General features: G+C 44.5%; 1 protein-coding gene across 1 annotated transcript; it reads left to right on the top strand.

The window, feature by feature from the left end:
* Positions 1-5165: 5165 nt before the first annotated feature.
* SMIM20 (small integral membrane protein 20) lies at positions 5166-13675 on the top strand. Its single transcript, XM_066573214.1, has 3 exons — positions 5166-5322; positions 8368-8424; positions 13498-13675. The coding sequence occupies exons 1-3, from the start codon at positions 5214-5216 to the stop codon at positions 13533-13535; spliced, it is 204 nt and encodes a 67-aa protein (XP_066429311.1). The 5' UTR covers positions 5166-5213; the 3' UTR covers positions 13536-13675.
* Positions 13676-14184: the final 509 nt, after the last annotated feature.

Raw genomic sequence — 14184 nt, 5'->3', positions numbered from 1 at the left:
CATGTGGACGATATTTCTCAGAAATCTTGTCCACACGGGACGGCCAATCCGCTGTGGTAAACCAGACAGGAACCGCGGCTGCGGCGACCGCAGCCGCGGCTTTGCCGAATGCAGCATGGCTATTTATTTTTTATTTCTGCTGCGGCCGCGCTCTCCTCTATGGGAGCGCCGGCTGCAGCGGAAGAGCAAGCGGCCGGTTTTTCCGCGACGGTTCTCCCGGCGGGAATCTCGCGTTTTTTGCTGCGGCCAAACCGCGGGATTTCCGGCGGGAATCCGCCCCGTGTGACCCCAGCCTTATACCTCAGGGAACCCAATGATTCTTTTGCCACAATGAAGAACAGGAGTGCCATAGGTTGGCAGTGCAGAGGACTACATGGTATATAGCAGTGTAGTAATGGTGGCTTAGGTCAGGAACGCTATCTTTTCTCCTTAATATTGGCAGCACTCCAGAGCTGGGTTGTTGGAGTATCTTCAAAATAAATGATTTAAATAGTTCAATTGCAATGGTAAAAATTGAATTAACTCACTCTGACATAACCGGGTTACCCCTAGATTTGGAAGAGTAACACCGGTGCGTCCACAGTCCTAGTCAACAAGCACATACTGGTCCTGAGGACATCACACGAAGGAGAGCATCGATGGGGGCCAGGTGTATAGCAATATAACCGGAAACAAATAGGGAGAACGAATATGTATGGTGATGGACACCAAACCAAAAAATCCCCAGCGCTCCAGTTTGAAGCGCTTCGAGGAGGCACCCCTGTGAAGTGAGTTTCTTCCTATATATCTATTGTGCACTATCTGAAGCGCTAGGGATTTTTGGGTTTGGTGTCCATCACCATACATATTCTTTCTCCCTATCTTTTCTCCTTAGGGAGAGCACCTAGAAGGTGAGTCAGTGAGGAGACTTATAAGGCCAATCATGCTCCGCTGGGTAATATGCAAATAAGGGAGATGGAACAATACCTCTGCAGCGCCACCTAGTGGAAGGCCACATTCCTACAAGTCAATGTTAGACTATACAAGCCTTGTAACAATGACTGGGAATTGAAAGCCAAGTTTTTAATGATATTCTGGCATGGCTTTCAATTCCCAGTCATTGTACAAGGCTTGACTGGCTTATTTGCATAATGGTGGCTTACACCTAGCACTACATTCACATGCCATAAGTCATAGGATAGCAGTATGTAAATTGATTATAAGGTGGCGTTACTTGGGGTGACGACTTGGGAACACCCACACCTGTATACCTTGTGAGGTGTTATCTTGTGAGTGGGGTTGAACACTGGCCAGTGTACTCATGGCAAGGCGATGTGAATTATCGGAGTTCAAACAAAGCATGATTGTGGGTGCCAGAATAATGGAACATTCCATTTCCAAAGTTGTGTGGGCATTTAACGTTCTTTGCTCCAGTGGCATGTGTACATTGGGATTACATCATAGAAGGTATTACCACCCACAGTGGATAGTGCATTGTTCGAACACAGTGCTTAATAATTGCAAGCGGCAACGTCTGGCTAGAATTGTCCGTGCGAATGGGCTAGTAATTTAGACAGAAATCACATCCACATTCAAAGCAGGACACCCCACATTCATATCCAGCAGGTCAGTGCAGATTTCTTTAGCTTCCCTGGAATATGGGAGCAGAAGACGCACCAGTTCCTCTTTTAACAACACCAGACACAGTGCCTCACTGGTGAGGCTGCTAACTGGACCCTAGAGGACTGGCAATATGTGGAGTAGTCAGATGAGTAAGGGTACCAATTGTATTCGGCTGATGGTAGCGTTTGTGTGGTATAGATCCTGTGAAGCCATGGACCCCAGTTGTCAGCAAGGCACTGTGCAGGCTGGTGGGGGTTCCCTACTGGTGTGGAGGTGTTTTCATGGCATTGGTTGGGTCCACGATTCACCTAAACAGATCATTGACTAGTGCTCACTACACGTCACTGCTTGATGACCATTTGCAGACCTTCATGGACTTCATGTACCGCTACAATGATGGGATATTCTAGCAAGATAACGTGCTATGCCATCGTAACCACGTTGTCCAAAATCGATAAGAGGAGCATTCTGGAGAGTTCCTACAAATGGTGTGGCCTGCATATTCACTCGAAAGGAGCCCAATTCAGCATTTATGAATACAGTAAGAGGTCCATCCTGCACTTATAAACACCACAAAGCTGTGGCTGGCTATCCAAACCGCATGGTTCATCATCTCTTCTGACGTTTTTCGGCCACTTGTGGGATCGATGCTCTATTGAGTTGCTGCTCTTAGCAGGCTTGAGGGGGTTCTATACGATGTTAGATCTTGTCCCTTGACTTTTGGCATGTTAGTTTAATTACAATATGATGAGTAAACCCAGTCTTTAATGAATATCATAAGAATGCTAATACACATAATGACACTGTGCCCATAAGGGTGTCAAAACCAGAAGTGATTTTAATACAACTCACCACAGTTGTGTGCCACTCCGCTTGTATAGGTGAAAGTTGTTGAAAGCTGCAGCAACTTGCTGTAAAACTGCATGCACTATGATGCAGAATTCTGGTTGCATGGCACACTACTGCAACATTAGAGGCACCCTTGTATAGATATTACATATCTGATGGGAGATGTCTCCTACAGATATTATATTAGAGACCGGAAGATTTATACTACACCGATGCCCCCAAATAGGCCTCCGGCACATTAGGGTGTTTGGGGGCGTTTGCTGTCTGTCTTAATTCATGGTCAAATCTAATCATATGTCATAACATGAAAGAGGCCTTAAGCTGCCTTCACACTGGCAAAAAAATTGCGCAAGATTTGTTTGCGTTGTGAGACACAAATCTCACAAATATGAAACCCATTCTTTTGAATGAGTTCATACACATTAGTGATGTTTTCCTGCATGACACCGTGATGCGATCCTATGCGGGAAACACATTACAGCATGTCCTATCTTTCTGCAAGATTGCCCATTGCTTTCAATGGGGTCAGGGGCAGAAGCAGCAGCCCTATTGAAAGCAATGGGAGAATTCCACGATCCTCTGCCACGGCTGTGACAGCCGCATCAGTGATTCCCCTCATTCCTGCAGTGATGTGAGGCTGTTTTCACATGAAAACGCCTCGCATCCATGGGGCTTTCACATGGTGGCAAGTGCGATATCGGGCCGTGATTCACAACTCGATATCGCCCTCACCAGTGTGAAGGAGTCCTTAAGGCTAAAACAGATGAGCGCATGAACAAGGTAAAAAACAATTTCCCCCATTTGAACTTTGCGCTATTGCACACGGGTAAAAAATTGAAATCAGGAGAGATAGGTCTTGCCCTATCTCACACATAGAAAAACTACATGCAAGAGAGATAGGGCAAGTCCTATCTTTTCCCACATGCACTATTAACACGCAAGAATCCTGGTAGTGGAATTAAAACAATGAGGCCGGCGCTGCTGCCGCTGGCCCCATTGCAGACATGTGGAAACCCCTGAATGCGACAGATACGCATTCCTGCGGGGGGTGAAGGAATCTCCCCACCACAGCTTTCACAGCCACAGCAAGGTATCGTGATGTTCTCCCATTGTTTTCAATGGGGCGGGCGCTGCTGCTACCGGCCTCGTTGGAAACAATGGGCGATATCGCAAAAAAAAAGGAGATGCTGCGATTTTTGTTTTTACGCAACATCGCAGGAGGGGAAAAAAAAAATCACAAATGAGAATGAAACTATTGATAATCATTGGTTTCGTAATCGTGCGTTTTCACTCACTCTCGCCAGTGCGAGAAAATTGCGCAATTTTCTTGCCAGCGTGAAGGAATCTGCCCAGCTGTCTACCCAGAAGTCACCATCAATATCGGCGGTGGCAGTGATCTGCATTCCAGGGCTCCTCGTGGTAAGTATATCCTTGTTTTAGATTTTCAGCAGGGCCCAGCTGGCGGACGGGGTTTTGTTTTAATGACCCAACCCCTTTCAGAAATATTTAACTGTAAAAATAAAAATGGCATCGCGCTCATATGAAAATCGCATCTGCATGCAAGTCTCGCAATGCGCAAAACTTGCATTAAAATTGGCCATGTAACCAGCTCCAGCAACACCGTTGCCGTTATACTGCAGCCACTGATGTCTATGGGCAGCTATGTGATATACAGCGTGGTCACCCACGGTCTCCAGAGGGAGAGATGGCGGAATGTGTGGCTACGATGTCGCGTATTTGTACTTGTGTTTTACTGTAGTTTTTGCCTGTGCAGAAAAACGCACAACCGTTGAAATGGCCAATTAGTGTAATTAGGTCAATATGCGCTGTTTCACGGCAGAAATAGGCAGTAGCTTTTGCATGTGTGCGCAAAATACACCTATGCAAACGAACCCATTAAAATCAATGGGTTCTATTCCCTGCGTATGGCGCACGCAAATTTTTTTTGTGCGGAATACGCTGTGCAAATACATTCACATCTTAATATGAAGCTGCCAGAAAAAGCATATACTGCAAATATTGAGGTATTGCAGTATATAGTATAATCAAAGGAACACAAAGTTTGAGTGCTCATTGATGACTAAAAAAAGTAAAAATAAGTGAAAAAATAATTTTTGTTGCTGTAAAAAAAAAGATTAAAAAAAAACAAAACTCTTCCATAGCTGTAATAAAATATCATATATATTCGATAGCGCCATGTCCTCACAAAGTGGATTTATTAAAATAACACATTATCCCGCACGGTCAATGTTGTAAAAAAAACTTTTTTTGTTCACCCTGTTGCCATGGAAACTTTTTATGAAAGTGATCAAAAAGTTGCAGCATGTCATGCATAAAAAAACGAGCCCTCACTGTTATGTTTTATACATAAAAAAGTTATGATGGAAAAAAAGGTTTTTTTTCAACAATATTTTATTTTTTAACACTGGTATAGCAGAATAAAAACTATATAATTTGGTATGGCTGTAGAATAAAGTGTGGTGTGACTTCTGCTGCAGTGTGTACACCGTAAGAACGAGGCACCTCCCCCTCTGATGGCAGATCAGTATTATTCCCTAGAAGTGAATGTTATCGCCCGTCTGCAGCCGCACAACATTCTACAACAGAACGTTCGCGCACAGACGTTCCATCAGAGCTAGACCAATAAGAACACGCGTTTTGAAACGCAGTAAAGAAAGCATCCAATCAGATTGGTCGTTCCAATGCAGAGTGTTTCCGGGTCCGGGACCACGTGGTGCTAGACCTTGAAGTGAGCGCCGGTCATGGGTAGACGGCTCGGAGCAATGATGATATTTGGGGGGTTCGCGGCTGCGGTGGGGGCCGCTCTGTACCCCATATATTACCACCCGATGGCACACATACAGCAGTACAGTGAGTAGCCGCACTGTGGCGCTATATAGTGAGGGCAATCACGTGACCTTCTGCAGGGAACCTGAGTGGTTGAGAAGGGTCATGGCTGCAGTTATAAAGTGCGAGCTCTGCGGGACATTGTTAGAGGAGTTTTTTTTTTTAATTTTTGGTCTTTATTTCCAAAAGTCGTAACTCTTATTTATCCATCTGCGTCGCGGTCTGAAGGCCTGTTTTTTGCGGGACGGTTGTACTTTTTAATGGCACTATGTAACGTCCCGTATAATGTGCTAAATAATTGTCTAAAAAATGGAAGTGGAGTAAAACGTAAAAATCTGCATTTTTACCTATTTTAGGTTTTTTGTTTTTGCTTCATTACTTGAAAAGAAAAGTGATATCAAGTTAATAACAACTTATTATCTTCGTATTAGCATCTTCTGACCGCCGTGACTTTATCCTTCCGTCAGTAGGGTTGCGTGCGGCTTGTTTCTTTGCAGGATGACCTGTGGTTTCTATGGTTACCATTCTGGAGTGGTCACTCCCACTTAAAGAATGTTCTAAAGTTCTTCAGTACACCAAGGCTGTGGTCACACGGGATGGAATTTCAGCAGATTTCTCGCGGAATGGCCGCACCGAAAAAACGCGAGAATTCCACTGGAAAAGCGCAGCTTCAAAGCCTCCCATTTTTTGGCTGCGGGTTTTGGAGCGGTTTCGCCATCAGCATTTCGCTGTGGTTTTCTCTCCCTATAGAAAAAAGAATTGACATGCTGCGGAATTGGATTCTGCGCCGCATGTCAGTTTTCGTGCAGCTTGCCCGCAGCGTGTGGAGGAGATTTGCTGGCTAATCCCGGGATTAGGAGCGGCGGCCACATGGAAATTCTGCCGCGTGTGAACCCAGCCTAAGTGGTACCATCCAAAAATACAACTTGTCCTGCAGTTAGCCCCCTGTCCACGGCCGAGGCGGAATAACGCTGGTGATATTCTGCCACGGGGGAGCAGGAGGCACAACTAACAGATGGGCTCATCGGGGCAATCCCTGCACGCCGCGATATAAATCCTGCGAGCCGAGAATCACTATGATTGTCTGCTTGTGGACGCCGGTGCTGTGCTTACTATAGCAGCACTATGGAAAGCTTTACAGAGCGTGACCCGCCGGCGATTTATTATCAGCGGACTCACACCCATGGACAGGCAGCCTTAGGCGTGGTCGGCAGTGCGATGTTGAGCTACTTTCTGATATCCTTCCCTGCTTGCGAGCTCTTCCATGCGGACAATACACTGTCCGTATGTGACCATACGCAACTCATTTCCGGGATCATTCGCAAGTCTTCCGCTGCACATTTTTTTTTTTTTCACTGCTGCGCCAAACGCTGTAAAACCCCTTAATTGAGGTCAATGGGGCTTCTCGGAAGAGCGTTCGAGCGCGGAATTTCTAACACCATGACTTTCGAAAGCTGTCTGTCTATTTTAGTGCGTTTCAGCGATTGTGGTTTTACTGCCCTATTTTCTTTTACTTCAGCTACCAAAATTATTTTTGCTGTGTTCCCCCCCCCGTGACATATTGGACTGTTTTTTAAAATATTTTTTTAGCATGTTGTTGTTTTTTTATTTTTTTTGTAAAAAGCTAAGAAAAAAGATTTATTATTTTAATGCTAAAATAAATTCTGAGAACGGGTTCCGCATTTTGTTTTGGACATTTTGATATAATATGTATGGTTTTGGATTACAGGGCGCATACAGCGACGGTTTTGGTCGGCATTGGGTCATTTTATTTATTTATTTTTTTTCTGTATATTTTTTAAATTTTATTCTGTCATTTTTTCTTATTTATTTTTTAGCATCTATGTCCCCAATGACGTCACATAAGACCTCTGGAGGTCATTCACATGGGTGTTTTTTAGGTTGTTTCTTTCTCTTTCCCACAGTATCTGAGGCATCCATAGGAGCTCCAGTTACAGGGAAAACAACCCCTGCAGTGACAATAGTCACTAACAGACTTGATCAGGGGCTGCTAGGACCCTTCATCTCTGCTGTGCCAACGGGCACCCAGCGGTCATGTGAGTGCCGGCTCACGTAGTGGAAGAAATCCTTTCACTTTCTAGTACATAGCGCTCATTGATTGCTGTGTATCAGGGAAAGGAGAAGGCAGAGGGCTGTTAAAAACCTGCTTCTCCCTTCTCCTCTGGGTTCTCGGCTGTTTCCCGAAAATAAGACACTGGTTTATATTAATTTTTGCCTCAAAAGAGGCACAGTGCCTTATTTTCAGGGGGTGTCTAATACTCACCTACCTCTGGCATTTTGGTCCTCGCGCTGGTCTCCGTCGCTGCTGTAGGCCGCCGAGCAGTTCTTGACTACCCCGCCTCCAGGAAGATAATGCTCTGAGTTGTTAATTGAGTGCCGCATCAGCCAATGAGAGCCGGCACTTGATTAACCAATCACAGCCATTCAATGACATCATTGAATGGCTGTGATTGGTTAATCCAGCGACTGCTTTCATTGGTTAAGCCAGTGCTGCATCAGCCAATCAGAGCATTAGCTTCCTGGAGACGGGACATTCAAGCCACGCTTCCAAGAAGAACTACTCTGTTAGCTTGAAGGAGGACGCGGCAGCAATGGAGACCAGAAAACCAGCGGTAGGTGAGTTTTGTTTTTTTTTCTTTTACAGCTTGAGTTTATTTTCAGGGGAGGGCTTGTATTTCCAGCCTCCCCCCAAATACCGGGTAGGTCTTACTATCAGGGAAACACGGTAACAGCAGAACCTGACCTGCTCCCACTTAATTGTAGAAGCAGTGGAATCTGCGAGCGAAAGAAAAATGGCAGCATGCGGTATTCTACTGTGAACTCCACGCACATGGGCTCCCTTCATCTCTATGGATGCGTGTGATCCACAGTACATATGCAGATAACATTGCACATGGGCGCAGATTCGCTCGCAAGTCTCTTAAGTGCCGACTATTTTTTGGGGTCACCCAGCCTTTGTTCTGCAGTACAATGACTTCCAGTAGTGATGTCTCAGTCCAGGTATGACAAGACCACAATGATGTCTGTTTACCCTTTCTGTTGTTCCAGAGAAAGAACAAGCCGTAAACAGAGCAGGAATCGTCCAGGAAGATGTGCAGCCTGCAGGTGTGTGTCCGTGTGTGTGTCCGTGTGTGTGTGTCCGTGTGTCTGTGTGTGTCCGTGTGTATATGTGTGTATATATATATATATATATATATCTCCATCCACAGCCATCACTAGTAGTCTCTCCAGCCTCCTGTGTAACCTGGGCCGTATAGATGACAGTGTCCCTAAATGCTTTTTGGCTAGAGTACCCCCTGTATCACCTACCCCTGAGAAGTCCGCCACTCTGGGGGTTATCAGAGTCCTAGTGATTGAATGGCTGATAAATGTTTTGGGTAGAAAAACCCCTTTAATGTGTACTTGTTAACATTTTTCTTTTGAACAACATTTTTTTTAATGAGAAAAATAGTTTAATAGTAAAACAAGCGAGAAAGTCAGCAGAGCGGCCGACCCGAGCTCCTGAGTGGCAACATCTGCAGCAATTGTATGGCCACTTCCCAAGTGCCAGCAAGCAATGTATTTGTGTGGGCGTGGCTGTAGCCTCGGGCTGATCGCTCGGCATCTAAGCTCTGAAATCTATGAAGTTGTGTGCACGGTAGTTTCGGCAGCAAAGAAAACGTATGCTAGCCGGTCGCAGCGCAGAAGTAGTCGTAGCTGTAGCCTCGGGGCTGATCGATCGTCAGCTTGGACGGAGCTCATGTGGGCGTGGCTGTACCCTGTGTGTGTGTGTGTGTGTGTGTGTACGAACTGTGGGCATTGCCTGTAGCTGAGCCTGGCTAAGCCATACTTATGGTGGAGACATACTACACTAATGTCCTTTTACTGTATGTCTGCTAATATGGATGAAATTTTTTTGTTTTTTTTTTTGGACCAAATACCAGAAAATCCTATTTTTAACTCCAGCAAAACACAAAAACTATTGCTTCTAAGCGTTGGCATTCACGTTTTTAGTGTCCAGAGTATGCAATAAATCAGAGTATGTACCTTACTTGGATAAACCATTTATTTTGCTACATGGAAACATTTTGCAAGCGACTCTCTTCTGTGTTTTAACCCCTTAATGACGCGGCCATTTTTCTTTTTCCATTTTCGTTTTTTCCTCCCCCCTTTAAAAAAATCATAACTCCTTTATTTATCCATCCACGTCACTGTATGAGGGCTTGTTTTTTTGCGGGACGAGTTGTATTTTTCAATGGTGCTATTTAAAGTACCATATAATGTACTGAAAAACTTTTTAAAAATTCTAAGTGGAGTAAAATGAAAAAAAACCCGACATTTTGCCATCTTTTAGTGCGTCTTGCTTCTACGGCGCACAAATGGCAACAAAAACGACATGATAACTTTATTCTATGGGTCGGTACGATTACTACGATGCCAAACTTGTATAGGTTTTTTTTACTATACTTTTTTTTTTTTTAAAAGACAAACTTTTTTATTTTTCCGTCGACGTAGTTGAGCAAGGTCTCATTTTTTGCGGGATGTCCTGTAGTTTCCGTTAGTACCATTTTGGAATACATATGACTTTTTGATCGCTTTTTATTGCGTTTTTTCTGGGAGACAGGGTAACTAAAAAAGTGCATTTCTGGCATTCTTCATTTTTTTTTCGGACGACGTTCACCGTGCGGGAAAAATTATGTGCTACTTTGATAGATCGGACTTTTACGGACGTGGCAATACCAAATACATATTTTTAATTTATTATTTAGATTTTTTAATAATAGATATGGCAAAAGGCGGGTGATTTAAACTTTTACAACTTTTTTTTTTTTTTTTTCAATTAAAAAAAAACTTTATTGATTTTTTTTTACTTTACTTTGAAGTCCCCCTGGGGGACTTTAAGATGCGATGCTTTGATCGCTCCTGCAGTATGACGTAATGCCATAGCATTACGTCATACTGCTTTTTGACAGGCAGCCTATGAAGCCACCCCACGGGGACGGCTTGATAGGCAGTCTGCTAAGGCAGCCCTGGGGCCTTTCATTAGGCCCCCAGCTGCCATGACATCTGCACGGCTCCCCCGATCTCACCGCGGGGGGGCCGCGCGGGACCCCCGAACATCGTTCGGGGGATTTAAATGCCGCTGTCAGAACTGACAGCGGCATTTAAATGGTTAATAGCCGCGAGCGGCCGCGCTATTGCCCGCGGGTGTCAGCTGTTATAAACAGCTGATGCCCGCACTGTATGAAGAGAGGTTGCCATGCAACCTCTCTTCATACATACCCCGACGCTCCATGATGTACCGGTACGTCATTTGTCGTTAAGGGGTTAAGCTTGTGACCGCCCTTATCACCTGGTAAAGTCTAACCCAGAGGTGCTGAACGTTTGGGCAGGACCATCAGATATGCAGGAAGTCGCCAGAGGCCAGGCATACATTCTCAAAAGCGGGCCAAAGGGTATTTGGGGCTCAAGTAGGCATCAAATACCACCACATGCACCTTTTATGTGAGGTGTCTAGAATTGGTGTAATGCGGCAGCTGTAACTACAGTATCCCCAATAAATTGCCGTTCCAAATCATCCCAATGAGAGCCCAAATCTCCTCTCTATTTGGAGACCAAATTAATTTGAGAACAGCGAGAGGAGGAAAGCAAGCAGCAATAAATTTGGCAAACTATGCTGGAGGCATGCGGGTGATATAACAAACAGCGGTCATCAGCAGGAGGGGGTTGAGTTGTCCTCTTTGGAAGGAGAGTAATATAGTAGAGTAATTGCAGGGAACGCAGCACCTATTTGTAGCTATGAAGATTGGAAGTTTGGAAATAGATAATGGTATATTTTGGTAAGCCCCAGTGCAGACCGTGTGAAGAAGGTAGACGTTTAGACTATGTCAGGACAGAACATGGCATTCATGCTGAAGGAGAGGACCATACCAAATACAAAGGGAAGGACCCAACATCCAGAGAAGAGCATTTAAAGTAATTGGAGGAGTCTCCAATGCTTATAAACTCAGTTAAATTGGGGGTCAGAAGAAGAATGATGAGGCTAGTTGAGCAGTTTTGGAGGTGTGGGACCCCTCCCAGGCAGCCTTAGCACTTGGCGTCAAATAGGTTGGATATTGACCCGGGGATAGATTGCTGCCAAGTGAACTTTAGTGTGAGCTGTTGCAGAAGCTTTAGGAAGTACGTGGGGACCTGAATGGGGAAGGATCCTGAAATAGTGTAGAAGCTTAGGCAAAAAAGTCATCTTGACACTTGGATTCTGCTGTGCTGAGATATGTGGGGCCTTACCCCGGTCTTCCGAAAGGCCCCGCAAGCGATGTAATAAGGGGTGGTAATAAGACGGGAAGAGGTTATCATTATGTTTATTTTTCTACTAAAGATAAAAGCTAACAAGTCCGGTCCACATAGACCCTCTATAGTCTCCCTGCGTACATACAGGTCTGTATGCATACCATAGCAAGTGGAAAGAGACGACTGTAGAGGCCGGATGTGTTGGTGCACTGAGTCTATTACAAAGTGGCTTCAGTATTTTGAGGACACCAGTGTTTCTATTGGCTGTAGCCTGTATAGGTGATAACGTTCATGGTAGGATGTGATGGCCTGATAGATTAGTTGTTTTTAACCTCTTAAAGGGGTTTTGTCATTACAACAAAACCCTGTCCACCTGCTTGGCCTGGCTAAAGTGGAAAAAAAGAGCATACTCGCCTGTCCTGGAGCCTCAGGATGCAGCTGAGAGCTCCTGCCGGTATCAGCAGTGACTTACGGGTAGCCAGTCCGGTGGAAGTCAGGCATCGTTTGCTGCCAATCAGAGGCCGTAATGTAACTACATACATCACCGTATATCAATCTGGTAAACATGTATGGTGACACTGCGACATTTAATTTTTTTCAATAATCTTCTGCCGCCATCTTCTGCACGCAATAACTTTTTTGCGGGATGTCCTGAAGTTTTTGTTAGTACCAATTTGGAATACATACGACTTTTTGATTGCTTTTTATTGCATTTTTTTCTGGGAGACAGGGTAACTGAAAGTGCATTTTTGGCTTTCTTTCTATTTTTTTTTTTTTCAGACAACGTTCACTGTGCGGGGTAAATAATGCGCTACTTTGATAGATCGGACTTTTACGGATGCGGCGTTAGCAAATATGTATTTTTCTTATGATTTTAATTTTTTTTATTATAAATATGTCAAAAGGGGGGTGATTTAAACGCTTATTACTTTTTTTTTTTTTTGATCTTTGTCATTGATCTTTTTTTTTTTTTTTACTTTTCTTTTAAGTCCCCCTGGGCGACTACAACTAGCGATGCTTTGATCGCTCCTGCAGTATGACGTAATGCTATAGCATTATGTCATACTACATTCTGACAGGCAGCCTATCAAGCCACCCCATGGGGAGGCTTGATAGGCAGCCCTGGGACCTTCCAGAAGGCCCCCGGCAGCCGTGACACCTGCACGGCTCCCACGATCTCACCGTGGAGGGGCCATATGGGACCCCCGAACATTGTTCAGGGGATTTAAATGTCGCTGTCAGAATTGACAGCGGCATTTAAAGGGTTAATAGCCGCGATCGGCCGTATGGCCGATTGCAGCTATTGCCCGCGGGTGTCAGCTGTAATAAACAGCTGAGGCCCGCGCTGTATGACGAGAGCTCGCCCCGCGACCTCTCTTCATACATACCGTGTTGCTTTGGGAAGGGGTTAAGGATGCAGCCCCTATTTTTTTTTTTAAGATTTCATAGGAAATAATGGACTATTTCTTACGAGTAATCGCCCAAGAATAGGACATGCAGCAATTTTTCAATCTCGCATCACTGTGGGAGAAAAGCACTGAAATCAATGTGTTATTTTCACACGCGAGTTTCGTGCATATCGCTGTCAGATGGAATTTGCGTGTGAAGCTCGCCGTATGAATGTCTCCTTGATCTACTTCTCGTATAGTTTCCATCCCTGTCAGTCTTTTACACTCCATCACACGTATTCCTCACTATGGCGCCGTCCTGGTTTCCGTCCCCAGGTAGTTTTCTGCATGTTTTATAAAACCTAATGTAAAAGCCTATCGCTGCCAATCTACATACGATCAGTCGGAGGTAAAATGATCCGAGTGCTCACAAGTGAAGGTCTCAGAAGGTCCTGTGTTACTTGTACACTAAGGCACGAAATAATAACTAATGACGAATTGTGTCCTTTCCTCACTTTAGGCTTGAAGGTGTGGAGCGACCCCTTCTCAAGAAAATAAAATTGAGCGTCAAGACCTGTCTGGTGTTTCAGCAACAGAGGAGATGTTTATCTTGTAGATTTTGTACATATGTAATAAAGTTTTAGACTTTTTCTGGAATTAAGTCTATTAACATATTAAAGTATATTTGTAAAAAGGAACTTGGTTGTTGTATCAGTCTGTTGCATCACAGCGGATTTTCCTGTTGTCATTATTTATACAGCGTTTTTGCGAAAACGCAGCTGAAGTGTTCAATGAGGTTAATCAGCCAAAGCAAGATTTGGATCCAGCAGGGAGAAGTCCTTCGTCCCTAAATATTATGGACATTACAAAGTGTAATTCCACATTCTGATTCATTTCAGTGAAATACTAAAGGAACACAAGCATTAAGCATACTCCTCCACTAGGTGGCACCAGAAGCTTGGTTTCTGTACTATAGTGACTAATAAAGTATTATTTATTGCGTGTTCACGGGTATAACAAGGGGCATTAAAACATTTTGTACTTATACATTTATAAGTTTTTTGTTTTTTTTTAACCACTCTATTTGTCTGCGTCAACAGGGAAAACACAAAATTGGGGGGGGGGGGAATTCAACTTTCGGCCACCTGCAGACGGGCGGGTCGAATCCTGCGGCGAGAATTCTCGCCGCGGGACTTGACCCCAGCGC

Source organism: Eleutherodactylus coqui, chromosome 7, assembly GCF_035609145.1.
Source record: "Eleutherodactylus coqui strain aEleCoq1 chromosome 7, aEleCoq1.hap1, whole genome shotgun sequence".
NCBI lineage: Eukaryota > Metazoa > Chordata > Amphibia > Anura > Eleutherodactylidae > Eleutherodactylus > Eleutherodactylus coqui.
Note: the sequence above shows the minus strand (reverse complement) of the source record. Positions and strands in the feature narration are given on the sequence as shown.